Source organism: Chlorocebus sabaeus, chromosome 13 (genome assembly GCF_047675955.1).
Source record: "Chlorocebus sabaeus isolate Y175 chromosome 13, mChlSab1.0.hap1, whole genome shotgun sequence".
NCBI lineage: Eukaryota > Metazoa > Chordata > Mammalia > Primates > Cercopithecidae > Chlorocebus > Chlorocebus sabaeus.
In genome coordinates this window covers 7,456,972-7,483,296 of record NC_132916.1, presented here as the reverse complement: position 1 = coordinate 7,483,296, position 26,325 = coordinate 7,456,972, and the positions used below count along the sequence as shown (strand labels likewise).

General features: G+C 44.3%; 1 protein-coding gene and 1 long non-coding RNA gene across 2 annotated transcripts in view; one reads left to right on the top strand and one right to left on the bottom strand.

Annotated features, from left to right (window-relative positions):
- Nucleotides 1–14,647, top strand: part of PACRG (parkin coregulated) — a 583,729-nt gene extending 569,082 nt beyond the window's left edge. Inside the window, exon 5 of the mRNA XM_008007759.3 lies at nucleotides 14,163–14,647. Coding sequence (XP_008005950.2) covers nucleotides 14,163–14,323 — 161 coding nt within the window. The 3' untranslated portion in view covers nucleotides 14,324–14,647. The remainder of the gene's footprint in view (nucleotides 1–14,162) is intronic.
- LOC140713137 (uncharacterized) lies at nucleotides 9,108–24,282 on the bottom strand. Its single transcript, XR_012094993.1, has 6 exons — nucleotides 23,980–24,282; nucleotides 23,009–23,678; nucleotides 20,028–20,188; nucleotides 18,473–18,589; nucleotides 13,099–13,187; nucleotides 9,108–10,291 (listed from the first exon to the last, which is right to left on the bottom strand). It is a non-coding gene; the product is annotated as an uncharacterized lncRNA (long non-coding RNA).
- Between the last annotated feature and the right edge of the window lie 2,043 nt (nucleotides 24,283–26,325).

The following is a 26,325-nucleotide window of genomic DNA, read 5'->3' as shown; positions in this document are numbered from 1 at the left end:
GTCTACTCCGAAGACGACGTTGAATTTGGGAGCCTGGTCCGGAGCTGGAGCTATGACATCTACTCCATCCCATTGGGCCTAGGACCATGGCACTGAAGAGTCTGGAAGAGGACGGAGGATTTCTTTGGGCTCAGAGGCCAACGTAGAAACCTGTGCAGAGAAGTTGGAGGCAGATGCGGGGATTTTCGCCTCTAGAGAAGCAGAAGGGAATCTCCTTGACGCCTCCGCCCTTGCTCTCTTCCCGCAGGGAAAGACATGAGCCAGGGTGCTGCTGATGCTTCTTACCATCTCCTGCTTAACCGGGTTCTCTCCTCATGGACAGCAATGGGCAAGGAGATACTCTCTCTCTCCCTCAATTCAGCTACTTGTGTGACATAAATTGGAATTATAACACATGTACTAAGTGCCTTCAGATATCCTGCCTCAAAAACACAAAATCAGGAAACAGGAATATAAATTATTTTGCAAATATTAAATCCCATAGTGATACTACAAAAGAATGACCTTTCTGTGGCTTGAAGCACAAGTATCAGGTGTGCATTTGAAAATAAAATCTGCTTCCTCCCGTGAGTTTAGTAGGGCCACATCTGCTGCTTCCTGTTGGCTTATCAGGGCTGCATCTCTCACAGTCAGCCAGCAGTCTAGGGAATGGGCCAGTCATGAGTTGTGTCCTAAAATTGGAAAAATCAGGACTTTGTGGAGACAAAAAGGAAGTAACAGAGCTACCAGCCTTCAGATGGCCATGTCTGGATGCCCTTGCAGAAGAGGAGTCAGTCTTTTCCCCATTCAGTTAAGCACCAACATATTGAACTATATCTGAAGGAAAATGAAAGGATTAAGTATAAGCTTAAGCTATACATTCTTTGCTCATAAAGTCCTACAATCAAGTATCTTAATCAGAGATGTAAGCAGGGTCCAAGGTACCAGTCTAGTCTGAAAAAACTCATAAAGGGACATCCCAAAGATGAGGGCTCCAAGTTCAAGGTGAGTCCAGATAACAAGTCCTGCTCTCCCTCACGGCCTGAGGATGAAGCAGCTGCTCTTTAAAAGTGTTGTTCCTTTGTGAGGTTGTAGAGTAAACCCATTTTATTAAACAATAAAGCAAAGAACAGTCCATGGCGTTCTGTGGGGTTATACTTCCTGTCCTCTCCCAGAGGAGAGTTCAATGATGGCCAGTCTACTCTTACCTGGGAGCTACAGTATAGACAAAATAGCAGGTGCAGTAATAATGGTTGTCAAAATTTATCAACAGCACATTAAATTAATATAAATGTAATGCATATTCTCTTATTTTTGTCCTGGAACCTATCCTTATGGATGGATATCATTTCCCCTGTTTCAGTAGAGCTGGGATGCATGGCCATTTGTGTTCAACAAGAACACGCCTCCACCCCTCGGGGGTCCTGTTGTTTTATATCCATGCTGCCTTTGTCCAGACGAATCTTAATGTCCTGATTCAGGGCAAAGCAATCGGGTACACTCAAGTGAGGAATTTTAAGAGATAAAAATGTAACTCAGACAAATAAACATTCTTTATTCAAAAGTATCAAACGTCAGCATATTTCACCTATCAACATTTCCAACAAGCTTCAGTGTCCATTGTGCAAACCCATTTTTGCTGCTGTGGCAAATTAAATGGCCACATTTAAAATTCCCCTCCACAGTTTAGATACTGTTCTCTCTCTCTCTCTCTCTCTCTCTCTCTCTCTCTCTCTCTCTCTCTCTCTCTCTGTACGGTATGGCCAAAACTTTGATTGGGCTTTAAAGCCTTAAACATTCGTAAAATTATCAGGCAAGCTCGAGTATTTTCAGACTGTGCCCTGAATTAATACACTTGGGGCAAAGTGGATGTCTCTTGCCACATTTAACTCACCAGTGTAGAAGCTGATAAAGGCTGATAGTCAGAACTTGGAAAGCTCTTTCTAGGTTATTTTTAACTAAGACAGTTGTAAAAGGCTTGATGGATTTAACTCCGTCACTTTCAGAGCAGTTAACTGAGTTCAGCCATCAGACTGCTTTGATTTGTTCATTAAATGTATTATGTTTGCATTACTTGAGTTCATTTGAAGAGATAGTCCCACTCTGTAAAATATCCAGCTAAGGGTTTGGAAATCTATTCAAATTTTGCATCCATTAATTCATTTTAGAATTTTCAAAGAGTAGGTACTTCAGGCAAGCTGAGATATATCCCAAATATTCGAGGAAACATCCAATCTACAGAAATGGTGTAACGTGTTTTTTCATCGTAAGCATGATTGGTGAGTTTATCCATTTAATTATTCTCAATAGAACAAGCAACACATCAAGGCCATGAGAATCTTTTACTTTGTAGCTCTGTGCCCTGCTGTGCAGCCCAGTCACCTACAATGATTCAGTCTTATCTTGTTACGATGGTGAGCACTGGGATGGATATGCAAAGGCTTCTAAGTTCTGAGTTCATCATTTTAGAAATGCATTTCCCCATAGTTTAATGTGTTTGCTGATGACATTTATTAGAAATCTGAGATGAGCCAGGTGAGGGGGCCAAGTCTGTAATTCCAGCACTTTGGGAGGCTGGGGCAAGTGGATGACTTAAGTCCAGACGTTCGAGATCAGCCTGGGCAACATGGCAATACCCCATCTCTACAAAAAATTAAAAAATTAACCGGGCGTGGTAGCGCGTGGTCCCAGCTACTTGGGAGGCTGAGGCAGGAGAATTGTTGGAGCCCGGGATGCCGAGGTCGCAGTGAGCTGAGATCAAGCCACTGCACTCCAGCCTGGGTGACAGAGTGAGACCCTGTCTCACAAAAAAGAAGAAAAGACATCTGAGATGAATTTTTATTTTTGTGCCTCAATTACAGAAAAAAAAAAAATTCAGAGCTGCAAACGGGTTGTATCTGGTATCATTAACGTTATCTGGAAATGGAAAAATCTGATAGCAGCTGCCAGTCTGGCTCATTTTTAAAAGTTTTCAGCACCAGTCTAGAGGTAGTTACAATTATTTCCAATAGGTTTTATCACTCCTGAGGGCTGCCATCAGCAGTTCTTTTCCAATCAAAATCATCTATTTTGCTGTTTCGCGAGCTGGTTGAAAATTACCATGTAGCTATGAAAGAAACCATATAAAACAAATTAGATATTAAATGAAAGCACTATAAAAATCCAACATGTTCTTCTTTTTGGAGCAAAAACTGCTAAAAAGTAAATGGGGCCAGGCGCAGTGACTCATGCCTGTAATATCAGCACTTTCGGAAGCTGAGATGGGTGGATCACCTGAGGTCAGGTGTTGGAGACCAGCTTGGCTAACATGGTGAAACCCCATCTCTACTGAAAAAAAAAAAAAAGATACAAAAATACAAAATTAGCTGGGCATGGTGGCAGGCCCTGTAATCTCAGCTACTCGGGAGGCTGAGGCAGAAGAATCACTTTTACAGGGGAGGCGGAGGTTGCAGTGAGCTGAGATCAAGACATCATACTCCAGCCTGGGTGACAGAGCAAGACCCCATTCCAAAAAAAAAAAAAAAAAAGTAAATGGGATAATCTCATTTTTCACTTTGAAAAAAAAAGTTTTTTCTTCTCAAATTGAAAGATGATCCAGGTAAACCCCACTTTAAGTTGAGGAGTGCATTGCAAAGCAGATAGATGACGCTCCCTAACTGTACAGACCCTCTACATATTGAAGCTCACTCGATCAAACATTTCCAAATTCATGTAAGTGCTACTTCCATGGATAACAACTCACAAATATGGAAACAGTAAACAAAGAATTGGAATTAGGCAAATGGTGGCCACTACACCTACCATACAGTTTATTTAAAACTGAGTTTGCTTATATCAGCATCTGGACCTAGTAAACCCACAAAGTGGCCATTTACTTATACTTTCATTCATTCATTTTACAAGTGCCCAGTTTGAATTTGATGCCCACGATGAGGTTTATAACATAATTATCATGATCCTTTCCCCCAATGAGGTGGTAGAATGCAAAAGGGCGAAGTAAACAGGAAACATCTATTAAGTGTTTTAGAGTCACCTGGAAATAAGCAGGGAGGGGACTACAGGCTAGAGCTCCAGGAATTCAAAAGAAAGAAAGATGATGTGGAGTCGAAATCACAGAGGAAGTAACACTAGCCCTGAACAAAGGTAAGCTTGAACTTACCAGGAGGAAGAGGGGAGAATATTCCCATGGGGAATTTTGGACATGAATGAAAATTTCACGCAGTGGGGTCAGTAAGAAATCCAGCCTGAGTGGAGCAGGAGGTCCCATTGTGGAGGAGAAAGCAGGTGACTGGCTTCATCAGGGAGATGAGATCACACAGGGGCCAGACGACTGGGGATTTGAATCTGGTCCATTATAGAACATGGAGACACTGGTTATTAACCAGAAAAGAAAATGACGAGATAAATTGTTCTGCAGGGTGAATTAGGAATAGGAGGCTTTGAAGATGGAAAGATAAACAGCCTATTAATACTATGATCCAGGAGGAACTGGAGTGGGAGGCCTGGCCCCACCATGTCCCACACAGCAGCAAATGCACAAAGAAAGAAGGGCCAAAGGCAGCCTTTCACCTTCCGAGCCCACACTCAGTGCCTGCACGCCTCACAGGAGCCTTACGCACTTACCAGGGGGCCATCTGACAGCCTCCACACCACATTCGATTCCGGCAAGGACTGTTGGAGAACCACAAGAAACCCTTCCCTGAAGGAAACCCAGAGACTCTCCTACTCTTCGCAGAGAATGGGAACCTTCAACTTTGATTCCTAAACTTTCCCAACATAAGTGACTTCAATGTGGCTTTTAGGTTTGTTTCCTAAGACCATTCAGATACTTGGAATGTTCCTCCTTTTTACCTTCTCACCCTATTCCTGAGATCCCACAGTTAGAGGTTCTCCTAGGGCCTCTGGTCCAATACCAGGCATCCGTCCACTAAGTAGCAATGATGTCCCTGGGCAGTCACGCTCAGCCTGCTCATCTATCTTGTATACATTAAAGCCTTATAATTTCCTTATCTAGAAGACTATGTAACTAATATCTACCAGACTAAAAATAAATCATAATGGATGCTCATAAAGATGGGGGGGATGAAATGAGAAATTGATCCTAGACCTTCCCCATACTGATCATGTATTTATGGCACCGAAAGAAAAGTCCTTGAAATCAATCAGCCTTGATTTTTGTCATCTTGCCTGTATCTCTGTGAATGCTATTATTTTAAGGATCTGTAATGAAGTAAAGATAGTGTAATAGTCTATATCATAAAAAATGATATATTTTTTATCATAGCAATTGACTATCCTAGGAAACATTACCCGGTTGGTTGCAGCAGCTACAGTATCTCCCCATCACTGACTCACCTGGAACCTCTCTGCGGATGATACGGGGCTAAAGTTCTTCTGTAGGTAGCAAATGTTCTGCTACCTTCTGCTCTCGCTGTGATGACATGTGGTGCTCAGACCTCTCTTTCTGAACTTTCCCGCCATCATTCTTGCACTTCAGCAGATTCTTACTTCGATTTCTCTTTTTCGGGATCCCAGTATCACTTACTGCTTACATCATTTCACTAAGTTTTCTCACCTCTCAAAACCTCAGTTTTCTCCCCTGTGAAGGGGAATAATAATAGTATTTAGCTCATAGGGCTATTGTTAGTTTTAAATGACCTAATCTGTGTAAATGACATTATATTGTTGTTATTATTACTCCACCATGAGATAAGACAGTGAGAAATAGATTTAACACAGACAGCTGGACTTAACCCGCTGCTCCTTTTTTGAAGCACTCTGTTCACTGAATCATGTTGGCCAATAAGAAAAGAGATGAGCTTTTACTTTGCAAGCTTGAATTCAGCTTAATTCAATGATGACTGAATCCATTATTATAATTATCCAGTAGAGGGATAAATGGATGAACTCACCTATTTTTCTTAGTATAACTTTCAGGTCAAAACAGTCATTAATCAGAGAAGACCCTAGCTTGCTTTTTTGTAGTCTTGACCAAATCATTATCAATTGGTATGTTAAAAAGAAATTAACCCATATAATTGATCTTTAAAAGCTGTATAGACTTAATGAAATAGCAGAATGTAATAGCATTTGGTGTAGGGGGTCAACAAATAATGAGTTTTGCACAGTGCACTCTTTCTTAACTAGAATTAATTATATAAACATTTGGTCTTTTCAGGTTTTCTTAGAACTTGACTTGACACCTGATTTTGATGCTTATGAGGTTTCTGACTTACTTTGAAGAATTACATAGTTGCTTTGTGATCATCTTTTCAGTTGAAATACAGGCATCCATTGAATAACTGTCATTTCTAAATGCTTATTCCAAAGTTATGTTGTGATATTATAAAAAGTAATGTTAGGTGAATAGAAACCAGAGAGTATCCGAAGTTGAGTCTTTATTCAGAGGCAGTAACTGAGATTCAGAGAAGTTAAATAACCTGCCCATAGTTAAATAGCTAGTGAATTATTGAATATTGTAGCTACTAAGTTATTGAAAATTTTATCTCAGGCTGTTTGCCTTGAAGTCCAGTATTCTCTTCACTATATCAGTATGACCCCATTGTTATTGTTGTACATTTCATAGATAAATGAATCTACTTTGCAGTTGGACAACGACAATTGTTTAGAAATTGTCATTGTCTATCTAAGGGAAATTTAGATAGTGAATTGACTGTTAGGCCAAGATTCACGGTATCTCCAAGTGACCAACGACCCCATTCAGAAGATGAAAACATTTCCCCGAGCTTTTGGAAATGTGATGGCTTAGTGACCCAGCCTTCGGTGTCAAGAAGAGAGAAAGAGAACGAGACATCCAGCTGGGAATCGAGAGCTTACTTCAAAGCTTTTATCTTCAGAGGAAAGAAATCTTGTGAATTTCATTAATGTCAATAAGATCTGAGAAGATTTGAAATGGGTGAGCCCTTGGGCATCTCCAGCGTGCCAGATGCTGTGGTTATCATGAGTTTTGGTTGAAAAACCATTGCAACTTCGATTCACTCACCCATGAACCATGACTTTGGAAATATCCATCGTGAGGTCATACTTCAGGGAATGTGGGGAACCTTCAGTTTCCAAGAGAACATGAAGTCAGCCAAGGAAGCAGTGGCTAAGCATGGCCCAGACACAGAAACACCCAGGATTCCAAATGGGGCAACACACATTATGGTTAAGGGGGAGAAAAGTTGAGACCCCTCAAAGTAACATAGCAAAGCTTTAAAAATAGAGTGAAAGAAGCATTTCTTTAGGATTCTAAAAGCAGATAACCTCACAGCTTCTCCCCAAAAGGCTCTTCTCTTACTCATTGTTAAAAAGAAAAAAAAAAAAAGAATTTGATCCTAGGTTCCTAGGTTTTCCCCCTCCTGTTTCTTTTCCTTCTTACTCTTTCTCCTCCAGAAAAGACCAGATTGGAATTCATAGCTGTTTCCCTATAATTATCCAAACTTTACAGGAGAAAACTCCTATTCTAAAACAGCTAAAGCTATTTCTATATAGTAAATTCAGTCGACGCTAACCCAAACACACACATTTCTGGCAAAACAAATTGTGACAATTTAATCTAGGTATTTAAACTGTAAATATCTTAAAAGATAAAATATACCTGTAGCCTTCCTTTTCCCCTTTCTTAATTCATATTAAAAAAACTCAAAAGCAACCATTTCTAAATTCACAAAGGGAAAATGTGGCTGGGCGTGGTGGCTCATGCCTGTAATCCCAGCACTTTGGGAGGCCAAGGCCGGTAGATCACTTGAGTCCAGGAGTTCGAGACCAGTGTGATCAACATGGCAAAACTCTGTCTCTACTAAAAATATAAAAATTAGCTGGGCATTGTGGTGCACACCTGTAATCCCAGCTACTCGGGAGGCTGAGGCAGGAGAATCGCTTGAACCTGGGAGGCGGAGGCTGCAGTGAGCCAAGGTTGCACCACTACACTCTAGCTTGGGCCACAGAGTGAGACTCTGTATCAAAAACAAAACAAAACAAAACAAAAAACAAAAAAAATACAAAGTGGGCGGGGGAAATATATGCAGAATAATCCAACAGAGAATCTGTGAAGACTTAGCGTCATCGAGAAACATGATAATAATATATGCAGTGGGTTCCACCTGCACATACCTGCCAAGGCCTGAGCCAGGCCCCCAGGGCTCGCTTTCTCGCTCACCACAGCGGAAGACATCACTACAACCCAATCAGAAGAAAGCCAGCTTTAGCTGTGCCTGATGACATCAAAGGTGACAAGTCTTAACAGGTGAAAATCCTTTTACTTGGGCATTAAAGCTCTTGAAATTTTTTAGTTCAGCATCTGAGAATCAAAAATATGCCTTTTCTGGTCCAGAAAGAAACTATTTGATTTCTTCTGTCAGCACTTTTGTTGTTGTTGTTGAATTCCACTCAGTGTTGTTTCAATGAGATTACCTGGCCCCATTGGGGAACACAGGGCAAGGCGATTTCTGCAGTTGGCTTGATTCCGACGAAAGCTGGGTATGGAAAGAGCTTTGATCTGGCCTGGGTTCACTCAAGTGCAAAGTGGCTACGCCGGGCAGCAAATGCTCCACATGCCAACGGCCAGGGAACAGCCCTAGACCAACGGCGGTGCGGTTGAACCGCGACGCCTCTGCAGCCATTTATTCCAGAGCCTTGGTTTTATGGCTGTCACTCAGTCTTGGGTGCATGGAGAAAGTCAGTCTGCCTGAGTCAATGTCTCTTGCTGCCTGCAGCTAAGGTGAATGTTGTTCTATCACGATAATCCTCATGTATTTGTCTGAGATAGTTGCTAATTTCTACAGCCATTTCTACAGTCTAGCTATTGTGTACCTAGGAGGTAACACAAACCATTTTTGTTACTGAGCATGGCGAGTTGCATCATAAAATTCAAGCTTCCGAAAGCAGATCTTCAGTGTGAAGAAAGACTGGTAATGATAGTTTTATCATCATCTCAGTCACCTCTTAACCATTTCCTGATTCACTTGGGTGGTTTTTAATGGAGTTTCCCAAGTTAGTGTTTCCTGGGAGAATGTTTGGTTTGTTGCCTTCGAACAGCCTCCAGCCCTTCAGGCATCTCAGGCAGGAGAGCGTGTTGGGGCCGGGACTCTCTTCCCGTGGACCTGACAACTCTGCCTTCCCCAGTGTGGTCTGGCTGTTCCCTTTGAGAGTGCGATGCTGCTGCTTCAGCCAGGACGTTCTCAAAATTAACAGAAGGGCTTCCTTCCTGAAATCGTGCCTATTTAGGATCTTCTTAGTCATTACGAAAAAGTATAGATAGAGTTCATAAATGACTTCATCTCTTCGGTATCAAATGAACAACCCTTCAGGCATGTGGAGTGAGCAATCTAAAGGAAGCGTTTATTTGTTTTATTTTTCCAGTGCCTTCAATAAGGCTTTCATTTCCAAATAACTCCTTTGTGTGTTGCTGTTCATACAATGGCTATATATTTACCATTTAAGAGTATTGCCCCAAAGCATAAGAGTGAGAAAAATCCAAATCTGAATTAAACTCTCCCTGAGCCTCGCAGTGGCCGTCACACAAAGTCTCCTGCTTTTCGTGTCTCTAGGATCCCTGAGTGTCTTAACTACAACAAACTGTTCAGAGTTCTCAAGACGCAGGGCTCACTGGCAAGCAAAGTGCCACGGGGGACGCACAGCGCGTGGAGGCTCTGGAAAGAGTGGGGTGCCCGGGTCCAGACGTACTTCCATGGGGGAGAAAGTGGCCACTGCATCCTATAGGAAGCGTGGCTAATTAGGCTTCCTCAGCTGGATGGCGAGCTCCCCGGAAGGCAAGGGTCTTTTTTGTCTCGCATTGCCCTATAGCACGGAGTAGATGCTTAGTCTACAGGGAGGACAGCCTGTGAAATAGCTGCAGCTGCTGCCACGACCCATGGCGTTCTGCAGGAGGGAAGAGCAACGCGTCAGCGCACGTCCCGGGAGTGACTTGGGAAGACCTCGCCCTGGCCACCAAAGCTGTCCTTCCTTTCTGGCTTTGCTTCCCTCACCTTTGATCTTTTCCTTTCTCCTGTAATAGTCATCACTAAAGAAAGTAGAAGAAAGAATGAAGTTTGCACGCAGTCTAGAATTGAACTGGAGAATACATCATCAAAATCCTATGTCATCCAAGCCTTTTGCTGGTCCGTGTCCACGGAGTGGCGGATATCTTTGTGAAATGTAAATGTGTCAGGTGCAGCTCCCCATTGCGGTGGCCCTCGGTAACAAGGTGTACGAGTGTCCCTTCACAGCCCCAAGCTGAGTTCACGAAGCAGGGAGGATGCCATCGCTGGACAAGAGACCAGAGACTGGGATAGACACGTGCGTCCTAGTTCTGAAGCAAATGACATCCAGAAAGAGAAAGCATCCAGTGGGCACAGTTTAAGGAGGTTTAGATAGAAAAATGAGTGTGCATATTATTCATGCTTAAACAAACTGCTTACATCATCAAAAATACCAATATTCAGAGGAATAAATGCACTTAAAATAATTTTTAACCAAGAACAACTTTCAGGCAGTAGGTCACACACCTCCTGCGTGGAGGGATCTTCAAGAACAGAAACTAAATCCCTTGTTCTCCTCTGCCTGCTTGTCATCCTTCCAGAAGCACCAAGTCTGGTTTAAACCATTGCTTTCAACCTATTTGTTTGATTATAAATAAAACATATCTTTTCCATCATCAGTGTATATTTTCTAGCTGCCAGACATAAATACACTCCTTGCTTCATAAATTGAAATGTCATTTTCCTAATCAAAATTGGCAATTGTAAATAACCATTTGGGTTTAATTTTTTTAATGTCCTATTCTCACAAATGTATTTTTGAACAGTGTCGCATGTATTTAAAATGGTGAGTTCACACTTAATCACCTCAATTTCAGGCTCTCAAAAAACTGTCAATATAGCAGGTTTGAAATGGAGACCTCATGACTCACCTGCTTCTCAACACAATTAGACCCCAAGGGTCATTGTTTCAGCATGAAAAGTAAGGGAAGTGTTCCTTTTTTGGCCTTTTCTCTACCCCAATGATACACATTCTGCAACCACAAAATATTCCAACTCCAACTCACTTTTTGAATAAGCAACTCCTATTGTGGTTTGTTCTTTAATCATTTGAGGTTATACAGTGTGGAAAAACAAAAAAGCTACATAGTTTACTTACTCCTACAGTCAAATATTTTTTAAAAAATGAGATAAAGTTCTGCTTGTCATTGCTGCCTTCTGGGGCAGTGGAAAAGCAGGTGCCTTAAGCTTTCCGTTGTGTGCAGATCTTCCACGCCCTTTCCCTCTATCAGGAAAATATGTCTGTCTCCTGGTCTATTGAGCTCTTGACCTTCTGACTAATATACCAACAAAAGGCACCCTTTATGAGTGACTAATGTATGTATCTTTCTCCATAAGGAACTTGATCACGGCTGCCACAGCTCAGCATCATCACCAACTATCTTTTCCGTGTGCCCTCCAGGGATTTGTGCAATGGGCTGTCTGCCCTACACAAACAGGCCATGCCATCATCTCCCTAGGTCCACCTCTTTCATGCCTAGGAGGAGTTGATCAGCTATAATTTGGAGAGAAGGGGCACACAAAGATGAGCCCGACTCTGAGGGGACATTCGTCCCTGCTTTGGTTGGAATCTGGGAAGCTGAAGTTGTTTCTGTAAAGCACGTTCCCTGCTGCTGACCTCCCCTGTCACGCAGGGTTCTCCCGCCAGCACCTCTGTTCAAATCCCCTGTTGCTTTTCGTCCTGCCCACCTTCTTCCTTAACATCTCTTCTTTACACCCGTGACAACTGTCAACAACGCCTCCTCCCAACACAAGCTTCCTCCTCCTCTCTCAATCCAGCTCAAAGCCCTTCGTGGAAGGCTCCCTGCAGCAGGGCCACAGGGCTTCCTCTATCCCTTGCAGCCATTCCCACCTGCACCTTCTCACACCTCAGACAGAACACCATGTCAATCTTAAGAAATACAAACAGAAAAGCCGGTGGACGTCAAAGGTGTATCTGTTTACATGTTTGTTTTTACAAAGTTTATCGTCGTCGTTTTTCTAAAAAGCAATAGGGCAAGAACCCTTTTGTTTAAAAATCTTATCTTTTGTTTCTCTGATATATTCTTTTTGTTTTGTTTGTTTGTTTTTGAGACAGGGTCTCACTCTTCACCCAGGCTGGAGTGCAGTGGCGCAATCATGGCTCGCTGCCACCTCGACCACCTGGGCTCAAGTGATCCTCCCACCTCAGCCTCTCAAGTGGCTGAGACTACAGGCGCATGCCACCATACCTAGCTAATTTTTTCATTTCTTTTATAGAGGTGGGGTCTTGCTGTGTTGCTGTGTTGCTCAGGCTCGTCTCAAACTCCTGGTCTTAAGCAATCCTCCCACCTCAGCTTCCCACAGTGCTGGGATTACAGGCATGAGTCACTGTATCCGACATCATCTCTCCCTCTCTCTCTCTCTCTCTCTCTGTTCCTCTCTCTCATTCATACATGTATGTGTGTATATATATAATATTTTGTTCTATGTATTTGAATATTTGGGATGATCGAACTTTAAATAAATTGAAATCCAGCTTTACCTGTGACAGCACAAAGACATGTACTATGAGGAAGGAAAACCCCACCTAATTGCAATGGCTTTGTGAACCATTTTAAGGTCATTTATTATGAATAAATGACATGCACTACAGTTGTGTGACTCCCAATCTGTTTTTTTTTCTGAAAATCAGTGATATATCTGCCTGCCTTCACCCTCACCAAAAAAATGAATAAGGATAGCAATTTATTGTATGTATATCACAGAAGACAGTGATATTTCCCTAATAAGTTTCTGGAAACATCAAGCAAAAGAACTGCTTCCCTATGCTGTGTAGGATTGTAATTGTTATATTTATTCTGGTCTGAACCATTACTAAGTCTTTTTTAAATGTCTCGGATGACTAAGGAAGAATAAAAGATTGGAAACACCATTTTTCCCTCTATTATTTTCACATTCAAACAAAATAAACATTGTGGGTCTACAATTGAAATATGAATCAAATGAATTCTTTCTCTAGTGAAATGCACATTTTCAAGTTGCACTGAAGGTCCCTGGCCCCGTGGCACCCTCTAGGCCTGAGCGGTCACCCTCATCCTACTGGGTCGTCCCAGCCCACCTGTGCACTTTCCTTCCACCGCAGATAAGGCAGGACACACTCATGACTTGCTTGCTGGGAGAATAAATGTCGTTGAAGCCCTTGGTTACCTGGCAGTGGAATACAACAGAAAGCATGGAATGACTATCATTAGAGAAAACAATTGTGGGATGTCTACACGCAGAATGGAAGCTAAGAGGCCCCATTTTTGTCAGACTCCCTCACCCTTGGTAACTCCTGCAGCTTGGATACATTAGCATATCTCTTTTCAAAGGGATTCGAGATTGAGTTTGTGGTATAGAGGAGAGGCTGTTAGCCATAGGTTCCTGGCCTTTGAAGGCCACCCTAGAAATTGCTTCTCTCCTAGCACCTGAGAGGCAACTGAAGCGATCACTTCCAGACCCTACAGCTGACACACCTCCCTGGACTTGGGGACTCTAAAACTAGCAGTGACACAAACTCCCTGCAAAGCCCTGACTGACAAATAGCTGCATCCCAGCATTGAGTGATCGTTCGGGAGCAGCCAGGACAGGAGAAGCAGCTTCCTCCTCTCCCACCTGCACCTGGAATGAGCAAAATGATTTCAGGGAACTGAACACTTGGGTTACTGGGATTCAGGAGAAAGAGTTTGCCATGTGTTCAAAAGCAGCAGAGATGCGGGGTGGGGGCTAAGCCTCATTCCAAAGCAGACCCATTTTAAATCACAAGGAACAAACAGCCTGATCTCACAATAGACTGTTCCTTCTAAGGACGCCGTGCTGTGATTTCAGAAGACTCAGGGCCCAAGAGAACACTCTGTATATAATAGATCAAGAAAGAGAGTCCCTGACTTGTCCTCTTTCTTGTAACTGTGATTCACTCGCTTTTGTTTACTCCATTATTCCTTCATTTTAGATTATTTTTCATTGGCTCCAATTTGGGAGTTGGTATTTTTGTATAGTTGCCACTGCTTTTAAAACTCCTCAAGATCGTGTAAAAATCTCGCATGTTTGTGTCTCCTCATAAGCATTCAGTAGAAACTGTGTAGGACTTTTCGGGAAATTGCGGAGAAATAACTGCCCTCTTTGTGTGTTTGCATGCACCAGTGAACTCCGGAGATGGCATTGACTACAGCCAGCAGAAGAGGGAGAACATTGGTGACTTGATCCAGGAGACGCTGGAGGCCTTCGAGCGCTACGGAGGAGAAAATGCCTTTATCAACATTAAGTACGTGGTCCCCACCTACGAGTCTTGCTTGCTGAACTAACAGTGGCAGCAGCTGGGACTTGAAGCCTCCCGTTGGTGTTGGGATCATCCCTCTCTGCTGCTTTTAGCATCTCATTCCTTGTGACTTCCACAGCTTTCTTTTCTACAGCTGCTAAAATAGTGGCTTATGGGCCATTGGACTGTTAGCCCTATTGAGAGCAAGGCTTTCCAATACATAAATAGTGCCTGTTTCTTAGATTACAATAGTGTACTGTGCTTATTTGTTCTATGAGAAGAATTGCTTCTTTATACAGCTCCGACAGAAGCAGGAGTCCGAGTGAAACCTTCAGTTGTATAGACAATAAACTATAATTTTCATACGCAATTCAGCAATTGCTGTTCTGTGTGTGCCTGCCCTGGGGGTGATGTCAGAGGTTGTAAGGGAAGAGTTTATGCTGACTGCTTAATAGGTGTTTGTCATGGAAGAGAAGCATCGGTTCAGCAGTGCCTCTCTAGCAGCTGTGCGGAATAATGTGCTTTGACATTCAATAAAACTGTTGAATCTATATTCCAATTACAGCAGGAAATTTTTGCAGCCCATTATAACCTCAGCTACAGTTGTAATTAATGCCTTTAGCCTACTAGTGATCTGGGCTTCAGGGGCTTTTCAGTTTATATTTGGGTGCAGGTAGGGGAAGACTGGGGAGAGGACGGGGTCAGGGTTACGTGTGAAATGTAACTTGGCAAATATGTTTAAAAAAAAAAGAAAAGGCTAGCTTGAATCCTCATCTCTCCGTATGGCACACTGCATCTCAGGACCGGGTGTGTTATTGACAAAGTGTTATCTGGAAGTTTGTTTAGGGTTTTTAATTATTTTTGAAAATGACTTATATGTATCTTAATGATTACTCCTTCAAACAGATCAAAATTCTTCCTTGGCAACTCCTCTTGCTTGCTTCCTCCCACTAGTTGGATGACTTCTCATAGCACCATGCAGTGGGTCTGATGGTCGTATTGGGCGATTTTATTGAGACCAAAAAGGAAAAAAACAACAACAAAAAAAGACAAAAGACATGCACTTTTTCATTCAAGTGAAAAAGAAAAAAAAAAATGACCAAAGAGAAGAGCAACTGTAAGAGAGTCAGCCCTGGATCATGGCTCTTCAGACATGTCAGATGGGAGCTTCAGGCATTTGAAACTTAGCCCAGAAAACTTCATAAAGATGGAACACTGACTTTGCACACTTAAGAGATGCTGTAACTGCTTAGAAATACATAGCCGAAAGTATCTTATTCCTGTAGCAAAGTGAAACTTCTGCATAAAAGTGAAGAAATGAGGCCAGGTATGGTGGCTCATGCCTATAATCCCAGCATGTTGGGAGGCCAAGGCGGGTGGATCAGGAATTCGAGTCCAGCCTGACCAATATGATGAAACCCCATCTCTACTAAAAATACAAAAAGTAGCCAGGCATGGCAGCATGCGCCTGTAATCCCAGCTACTTGGGAGGCTGAGACAGGAGAAACGCTTGAACCCAGGAGGCGGAGGTTGCAGTAAGCCGATATCGTGCTGTTGCTCTTCAGCTTGGGCAACAAGAGTGAAACTCCATCTCAAAAAAAAAAAAAAAAAAAGTGAAGAAGCGAAATGTGTTTCTCCATGCACTATGCATCAGCCTCCAAACTGTTTTCACTATCTAAGGCACAAGTTTCTAAAGGCAAACACCAGTTTTGAAAATGAGCTCATCGTTCATTTCCCCTTATTACTGTCTCAGCATGTGAAATCTAGCAGCTTAGGAGCTACCATCCTGTTTCTGTAAGCATTGTCTACAGTGAAGGAAGAGGCACGATTGGATAAGACAAACTGACTTTGTTTTTTGTCTTTTGTTTTTTGAGATGGAGTTTCACTCTTGTTGCCCAGGCTGGAGTACAATGGCGTGATCTCAACTCACCACAACTTCTGCCTCCTGGGTTCAAGCAATTCTTCTACCTCAGCCTCCTGAGTAGCTGGGATTACAGGTGTGCACCACCGTGCCTGGCTAATTTTGTATTTTTAGTAAAGATGGGGTTTCCCCATGTTGGTCAGGCTAGTCTTGAACTCCCAACCTCAGGTGATCCACCCGCCTCGGCCTCCCAAAGTGCTGGGATTACAGGCATGAGCCACTGCGCCCGGCCAACAAATTGACTTTGATGCACAATATTTGGTAAAGGCACAGCTAGAAGTAGACATCCACAGATTAAAGCAGGTTATTCTGCAAACTATGACGTTCAATTGCATCCATCAGCTGGCATCAGTGAAACAAACAAAGGGAACACCAAAGTCTGTAAGGTTATTAGTTAGAAGGATCACGGCTTGTTGGCGCCTTTGAAAGCTGGTACTGGAATGGCTCTGACCCGGCTCTGCTGGGACATGCAGAGGCAGCTCTGGCCGCTCACTCTTCATTATACTCATGAAAACTGCCTGATATAGGAGCAGGAAGACCTGGCAACTTAGCCAAGAGCCCTAACTTTGGAATGAAAACATAAGGCTTTGGCCGGGCATGGTGGCTCACGTGCCTGTAATCCCAGCACTTTGGGAGGCCAAGGTGGGCAGATCACCTAAGATCAGGAGTTCGGGACCAGCCTGGCCAACATGGTGAAACCCCATCTCTACTAAAAATACAGAAATTAGCCAGGCCTGGTGGCAGGTGCCTGTACTCCCAGCTACTCGGGAGGCTGAGGCAGGAGAATCGCTTGAACCAGGGAGGTGGAGGTTGCAGTGAGCTGAGACTGTGCCACTGCACTCCAGCCTGGGTGAGAGAGCAAGACCCCGCCTCAAAAAAATAAAATAAGGCCGGGCGCGGTGGCTCAAGCCTGTAATCCCAGCACTCTGGGAGGCCAAGACGGGCAGATCACGAGGTCAGGAGATCGAGACCATCCTGGCTAACACAGTGAAACCCCATCTCTACTAAACAAATACAAAAAACTAGCCGGGTGTGGTTATGGGCACCTGTAGTCCTAGCTACTCGGGAGGCTGAGGCAGCAGAATGGTGTAAACCCGGGAGGCAGAGCTTGCAGTGAGCTGAGATCCGGCCACTGCACTCCAGCCTGGGCGACAGAGCAAGACTCTGTCTCAAAAAAATAATAATAATAAAATAAAAAAATAAAATAAAATCAGGCTTCATTGACTAGTTCCGTCATTTATTTGCTCTGCTGCCTCGAGCAAGATATTTAACCTCTCTGAAACTCACACGGCGTCAGCTGTGAAGTGGGGCTGCCCCCTGCGTGCTGCAGGCTTATAAGCCGTAGGGGTAACCTATGAAAAGTGCTACCAGAGCTTCTGATACCTGCCGAACTTTCATTTCAAAGAAAAACAAGTACAAAAGATGACTAGTGTCTACCCGGGCAGAGCGATATGTATTTGAAAACTCCTCAGACAATACGATGCTTCTTACGTGGCAATGGTGAGTTTCTTGTGAAAAGAAGATAATTTTGCAAAAACCCAAAATAACTCTATAGATAGGATCATGGTCTCTGGAAATTAAAAGGCACAATAAAACCCCAAAACCCACATTTTTTGTTGTTTTAATAGAATTAGAAAACGCTACCTTTTCCAATGGTCAGCCTACCCAAGTCTGCCTTCTAAAATAATACCCAGGTCTCCAGCCAAATAATTTCTGATTAACTCCACCGAGAAGGAGGAAATGTCAGCAGGTTTCCGGCCTCTGAGCAAGACAAGAGCTTCTTCCACCTGCTACATTTACACGCTGAAACCACCTTTCAAAGACAGCTAAAGGAACGGAATGATGAAGAGCGGGAAACACTGGGGACTGAGTATTAGGCAAAGGTTTTTGTTTGTCCTCTTAGGACTGTTACATTTACTCGAAGACACCATTCAGGTGTTAAAATCAGTTAAGGAGGAGGCAAGGAATGAGACCTTGGATGCCAGGGTAGAGGAGCTGGGTGGGAAGGCTGGGCCTGTCACTCGGGAGCTGGACAGCCTGGAGCGAGTCACTTAGCTTTCCTCGCCTGCAGGACAGCCTCTCTCCCCAGGTCACTGCAAGGACACGATGATAGACACTGCGGCACAGTGGTTCTAGTGCAGGAGTGGGAACTCAGAAGAACTGCTTTTGAAGTATCTTTCCACCACTGAGTAGCTGTCCTGTGACCGTGGGCAAATTATGTAAATGCTCTAAAACTCAACTCCCTCATCCAAAAATGGGCTGTATGATGTCGACCTTGCAGATTGGTTACAAGCGTCGCACACGTGCATGCTTGTCCAGGGCTCCCTGAGGTCCATGGCTGGGTACCCGTGAGGATAGAGGGATGTTCCTGGGGAAGCAGCCACCAAGTGCCTGGAGAAAACAGGTGCTCCATCATTGTGTGGTCCCCTAGGAGAGCCAGGCTGTAATGTCTGCTGAGCCCCCATGGGCTGGGGTGGCTGGTCTCTTGTCCCCAATAGGCCCAAGTGAGACAGATGCCAGGATTTGCAGCCCACATGCCCTCCTAGAAGTCATCTCCATGGGCACACTCCTCACTATGAGAGTATCCTCCCTGGCCCATCGGGTGGGAAGAATGGCACGTGATTTTTATGGCCTGACTCTATATGAGAAATGCCAATCAAAAATGGACATTTTTGGAGTTCAGGCCAGGTGCGGTGGCTCACACCTATAATCCCAGCATTTTGGGAGGCTGAGGCAGGTGGATCACCCGAGGTCAGGAGTTTGAGACTGGCCTAGCCAACATGGTGAAACCACCATCTCTACTAAAAACATAAAAAATAAACCAGACATGGTAGTGGTAGCCTGTAATCCCAGCTACTCAGGAGGCTGAGGTGGGAGAATTGTTTAAACCTGGAGGCAGAGGTTGCAGTGAGCTGAGATTGCACCATTGCACTCCAGCCTGGGCAACAAGAGCAAAACTCCATCTCAAATATATATATGGAGAGAGAGAGAGAGAGCACATTAAAAAACTCTGTGAAATGGTTACATCCTTAGAAAATAGTATTTTCAAAGCTGAAGATATCTTAAACAACAACAACAAAAAGAAAAACCCTTAAGTTCTTCTGGGGTTGACCTCCATGAGATCTCTAGCAAAGTTTCAGTATAGGTCGTGGGACATCTCAGACTGCTAATTTAGAGAAGCTAAAACTAAAGAGTTCTAAGTCTGTTTCAACATGCACTGCCTCTTTTACTTCTTTTGGTTGTTTTGAGATGTTCATCACGAGCCTTTTGCAAGCAAAAGCTGGGAGGCTCAAAGACGGATCTTCTTTTAAAGAAGTAATATATCTGGGGAAATGCCCCGTGGATATTTTTCTAAATATAAATTTCGATTCTCCGATAGGATTTTAAATGGAGTCAAAAGCCTCAAATGCTTTCTAAACAATTCCCTCTATGAAAGCTTCCTTCGTTAGAAATGTACCCGTTGATCAAAGTTTGTCCAAAATGTGACGTTTCCAAGAAGAGGCTTTGCTTTCAGCAAAGTGAAACTGACTTTGACCAAGTTCCCATTCACACCACGTCGATTCACGTCCACCAAACATCCAGGGCCCAGAGGGACCTTGGCGGTCACACGGCTTGTGGGTCAGTAGTGCCTAAGTCACACAGAGGTAACCAGGGCAGTACCCATTCTCCAGGATCTGCCACCTCCACGCAGGTGTCCACTGTTAGCTTGCTAGGCAGCTCCTAAAACTCCATATTCTTTTTCTGACCAAGAAAGAGGAGCTTTCCCAAGCACAATCAACTCCATTTCTGTTAAAATCGCCTGTTGGAAGGGACTTAAACTTTCTATTACCTTTTGTACACTAGATTCAGTATTTCTTTGCTCTCCAAGGGAAACTGAGGAAGTCTCCTGTGTGCTTGGAGGGAAAGGTCACTTTAAAATGGGCACTCAATTATGATTATTTGTAATCATGATGTTGTAATACAAAAGGAACTATCAACCTCTTCTCTGTCCTGCAATGGGAAGACAATGATACAAGTATACTTGGCTTAATCAAGAGCACTTTGCAACAGGAAGATACGTATTGGTGTTGAATCAGATTCTAAAAATATCTCCCATCATCTTTGTTTCTTTTGCAGTCTTCAATGTGTAAATGCATGTAAGCTGCATGGGAATCCAAAACAGAAATCAAGCTTTGTTTTGGAGAAACCCTAACTAGCAAACCCTAGTTTGCTCTCCAGTTCAAGTGCTGGTGATGATATTAAAGAAGCATGTAGCAGCTATAGAAGAAAGTTTCTGAGAGTCCTTCCATGGCTGCCTCAATAAGGAATGATTCTATTCCTTTTGCTCACACAATCTTATCCAATTTTAGATCTCACTACTGATATAGCTCGGTTCTTCTTACAAGTAACTTGGCTATTACCCAATTCCCCATCAGTAGTTAATGACATGGACAGAGATGTGGTGGGAAGTGCCCTTTGCACATTGATTGATTTGCATTTCTCTGTTACAGAGGTTGACTTTTGCTTTCCCCAGTGGGAATATTTGTAAGGTACTCAGATTCTTTATTCGCTTTTACTTTGCCAAGTTTCTGTAAGTTTAAATCTGGGTGAAAGGATTTGTTCTCTTCCTGTGCTTGATAAGTGTAGAAATGTATTACTTTAGTTTCTTTTTTATTTAGAAATTATTGGGAAATATTCCCTAGCCTTGCCTTAAGAATCTGTTGGAAACTCTGCAGCCTCTACCCAGATAAGTGCACATTACACACAGTATTTTGAAGATAATTTCAGGGCCTTTACAGATGTTGCAATTCCCATCTAAGAAATGGCAGTGCTTCCATTAAGAGAAGGAGAGAGAATGTACCGTCCACCTGCTTAGTGACAACAACCCAGGGAGCCTGAGGGCCACTGCAGTAAGGACAGGCCGCGTTGTATGGGAGGTGCCTGCATGCTGAGACTGGATTGCTCCTTCTCAGTCGCCTTTGCTGCATCCCTCTCCTCTTCCTCACCTCTAAACACTGCAGGCCTCCCAACTCGAACCTCCGCCTCACCTCTGTTTCCACCAGGTGACCCGACCAGTTCGGTGGATCCACATGCCGTCTGTGCACGGCTGATTCTCACATTGGCTCTCTGGCCCCAACTTCCCCAGCGCCTGCTGGACATTTCCCCCAGGATGCCGAAGAGATGGATCCAAACCGAATGCATGGACCCACCTGACTCCCGCCCCCGCCCCCTCCCCACGCGGAGGGCTGCAGCTCAGTCAACAGGCGCTCCCGTCACCACGGGGGCCAAAATGCCAGGATTCATCCTCTTTTCTTTCACGTCTCCACCCAATCCAGTACAAATCCTGCGTGGGAAACCTTCAAGATCTCTATCTGACCAAGTCCCAGCCCCTCCTCCTCGCTCTAGTCCAGGTCCCCGGCTCCCCTAGCTGATCCCCAACCTTGCAGGGGGTGGCGGGATCCTCTACCCTGAAATCAGTGACCCTTTAAACGCCAGTCAGGTTCCCATGTTCTCAACCCTCCAACGGCTTCTGCCTCCCAGCTGGGGCACATTCCAGACCTCTGCCGTGGGTGACATGCGGCCTGAAGGATGTGGCCCTGGTTCCTCCTGAGCCGTTTCTTCCTGGCAGCGTTGGGCCCCTCTCTGGGCAGAGGCTGTGCCGGCCTCGTCCCTGCTCCACCCGCAGGCGCAGCGTATCCTCCCCACAGAGCAGTGTCTGGACGCCCCCCACGATGTTCACGGAGCCTCCTCCCTCCCCTGGCCTCACTGTGGTCTCTGCTATACCTCAGAAGGGCCTTCCTTGACCCCATACCTCTTAATCTCTGTCCCCTATTGCTTTACTTGCTTCAAAACATGGACAAGTGTCTGACTGCAGTACCTATATGCTTGATTTTTCACTTATTTCTTTATCGTGTGTCTCTACCCTAAGGCCTGAGCTCTGTGAGAGCAGGGAGCTCCTTTTACTATGACATTTCTCTCCCCGGGAAGCACGCCCTGGGCCTAGTCAGCCTTCAAAAGACATTTGTTGGCTGGGCGCAGTGGTTCACACCTGTAATCCCAGCACTTTGGGAGGCCGAGGCAGGTGGATCGCCTGAGGTCAGGAGTTCGAGACCAGCCTGGCCAACATGGTGAAATCCTTTCTCTACTAAAAATACAAAAATTACCCGGGCACGGTGGCGTTCTCCTGTAATCCCAGCTACTCAGGAGCCTGAGGCAGGAGAATCTCTTGAACCCGGGAAGCAGAGGTTGCAGTGAACTGAGATCCTGCCACTGTACTCCAGCCTATGCACTCCAGCCTGGGTGACAGAGTGAGACTCCATCTCAAAAAAAAAAAAGAAAAGAAAAAAGAACCAAAAAAGAGTGGTGGGGAACATTTGTTGAAGAAATGACTAAGCAGCCCTTATAAAAGGGTTCAGACAGGCCATAGTCAAATAAGCTTGGCAGAGAAGCAGAGGTACCCTTGCACCCCACCCTCCTGTCTGGCTTAGACAGGGGCTCTGGGCCTTGCCCTCCTGTCTGACTTAGGCAGGGGCGCTGGGCTTTGGAGGGTGTTCTGTGTCAAAGGTACTGCTGTCTTGAGGGAAGAATTATCAGCCCAAGGTAAGATTCCTTGGAGACACTCAGGCTTTGGAAAACACAAAAAGATGCTGCTTTCGTGGAGAAAGGTGTTCATGATTCTGTTTAAACCAAGTCAGAGGAAAGTATTTTAAATATCCTCCAAAGTTCCCGGAAATGCAGGGCCCATCTGTTTGTTCAAGGACAGACCAACATCCTTTTTGTGAGCTGCAGCCTAAGCAGGGGTCCAGTGCAGGCGCCGTGTCACAGACTCACCATCTCCTCCGTATTTGTCACTGGGCTCCTCCGGGGACCACGCAGGGCTTGAACTAGATGATGGTCACTGAGGCTGCAAGCCAGTGTGCAGATGCCTTCCAGACGCTCCCCCACCATCCAGTGTGCCCCGCAGGGGACTCCATGCAAATGGCCTATTTACATTCACATTCTCAGTGAGACCAAAGAGAAGGAGACCAAGTGTCCTGACCCCTCTGACAACCAGTTGCCCCAGCACGCCTTAGATCAGCAGTTCTCAAAGTGGGTTCCCGGGGCAGCAACCTCAGCATCACCTGGGAGCTTGGGAAGAGGAGCTCATGTTCCCGGGGCCCTCCCTAAAGCTGCAGAATCAGAAACTTTGGGATGGGGTCTGTCAATCTGTGTTTGGACAAGTTCCCCAGTGACTGTGACACACCATGAAGTTTGAGAACCACCGTTCCAAACCAACGCTTCTAACTGGATGTTCATTCCCAGCCATTTGGAAGGCTCAGCTAAAAGCCAGTGAGCCAGAAGCCAGGGCTCCACGGATCCTGCTTTCCAGAGTGGCCATTCCCGCCATGTTCCATTAGGCAATAGGGCTCTTCAGGGAAATTAATTGAATGTAGGCTTCAGGAATCATTGGAAAGCTTCAGCTTCCCTCGTCAGGGAAGCTGACGTCTACATCGTCCTCAATCTAGAAAAAGAGTAATAGGTGTACCTTAGAAAAATGTGGTTTCAGTCCATCAGTAAAAAGCCAGTATTGTAAAATCCTATTATCTTTGCTTCAAGTGTTATCAAAAAATAATAATAATAATAAAATAAAGGCTTAGAAGTCTCACTGTTCAACATGGCATTTCCAAATATCAATGTAATTGTCATCTTTATATTTGAAACATTTTTTAAAAATGAATCATTTCCATTAATACAGTAAGAGAACTTTCTAGTGGAGGCTGAAAATTCAAAGAATCAGGATCAGTTCTTCCAGAACGACTTACATATAATCTCGTTTGCCAGACACTGAAGTAAGACGTCTGTATTAGCATTTTCTCCATTGCTGCAGGTTTCTGTCTCTGTGGGTTCATGAAAGCAACCTACAGCCAAAACTATGTCCACATACAGCAAACCCACATGCCACTTGATTTCATTAAATGCATAATAGGGGCATTCTAGAACCAGAGCTTTAAATGGCCTTTTTGTCTCCTTCCTCATACATCTGGGGCAGTGAGCACGACATTAAAATGCAGCCAGAAAAATGTCCCATAAAGAACTTTATTGACAAAAAGGTAAATTTTTAATAACCCTTCAGTAGGCTTCATTCAAGAGGGGGTAATATGTCATATGAGTAGGATTTTTACAGCTCTCGTAGGAATTCCCTGTATTAAAAGAATGTTTGCAGTTTAGAGAGAACCCAACTGCAAAGCATTCCTGAACGGTGACAATATTTGTCTCCATCTAATATTATGTGGTGGATCTTTGTTTGTGGAGAGTGGAGAGGCGATGTCCTGCTAGAGTGATTTTTCCATCAATCCAGGACTCAGCAAATATGACCCAAACAAACAGCCAAATTGATTAAAATGCTTTATTGGGAAGGAAGAGACTGAGTCTTGGGGACATGCTTCAATAGCTACTCACGTCACCAAGACGGCAAAGGCCACATCGCTGACAAATACCACCACGTCTCACAGAAGAGGCTGAGGAGTCCTGGCCGAGTAATGCTTTATTCTGGAAAAGATCTGTACGAATCTGCACAGCAGTGAAAATGTGTCGACGGCTTCTGTCTCTTCAGCCGCAAGGGAGGCCGCCCTTCATCGCAGGAGGGAGGCCCGCCCTCCCCGCTGTGGTTGCTGTGGAGCTCAGAGGGGTGAAGGCATGTGGAAATTCACAGCACCATGCCAGCCTGCAGGACTGGGAGCAAAAGTATTTGCACTAAAGAGCAAATACTGTACTGTTTTTCCAAAAAAATAAAAAATAAAATCTGAATCCCAATGTTTGTTCGCAGCAGGGCTGTAAAACAAGTAGACAAAGATCTCAGGGGAATTTGTGACAGCATGGTGGATTGGAGTTAAAAAGAGGTGGTGTCGTTCGGATGCACAGATAGTCTAGGCGAGCCTCGTGAGCAGAGAAACGGGACTCCAATCTAAAACACAAAATGAAGGCTAGAGACGGGTGCGAGGCAGAGAGTAAAACCCTTTGGTTAGGATTCCAGGCCAACTAAACTGCAGCTCTGCCTCTTACTCTCCAGCCTCACTTTCTCCATCTGAAAAATGGGAGGGAGGCATTGGAGGTATTTTGTGAAAATCACTTAATACTGTACTGACACTTAATCTTTCAATAGAAGATATGCGAAACATATAAATATAAAATACGATATAAATAGAGAATAAACAAGATGAACAGAGGCCAGGCACAGTGGCTCATGCCTGTAATCACAGCACTTTGGGAGGCCAAGGCGAGTGGCTAGTTTGAGGCCAGGAGTTCGAGACCAGCCTGTTCAACAGGGTGAAATCCCCGTCTTTACTAAAAATACAAAAATTAACCGGGAATGGTGGCACGCACCTGTAATCCCAGCTACTCGGGAGGCTGAAGCACAAGAATTACTTGAACCCAGGAGGCAGAGGTTGCAGTGAGCACTCCAGCCTGGGCGACAGAGCAAGAGTCCATCTCAAACAGAAATGAAAACAAACAAAACAATGTGAACAGACAGCTACACACACCACTCTGAAATCCCAGACAAGCTCATCTTAGACGATGTGACCATTCGGATCATCAGGGGGAGCAATGCTGTGACTAGCCTGCCTTCTGTGACATGGCACCAGTTTCCAGTGTCATGCAGATGTCACAGCCCTGACCAGGTCCCATGCACACCATGGTGGCCAGACCCATTAGTTTATGGCTCTGAAAACCGAGGCATGGAACTTTAATGTTTTCCACATTACACACCTGAGAAGAGATATTGGGTGTTAGTACAGAATACCAGAAAGCATTTCTTTTTAGCCACAGTGAACGTAGACTCTATTACTTTGAAGTTTGTTTCCTCCGCATTTTACTGATGAAAATGTCAGCTTGGTTCAGTCCACCCTTCAAAGACGTGTGGCTTCTTTTATTCACAAACACCCCCCCATCTCCTTGCTGCCGTCAGCCACACTGACTATCTTCTGTTTCCTGTGTTCCAATGTTACATTCTTTTTTCGGAGACCTCTCAGATACTCCTGGTTTTTAAAACCTGATTGATCGTCAGTGGCTGGACAAATACTTTTTAATTTCCCAAGAACCACAGACAAAAACCGGGGTGAGAGGTCACTGGGATTTAATCACAGATGAGATTTAATCTGTTTATTTTT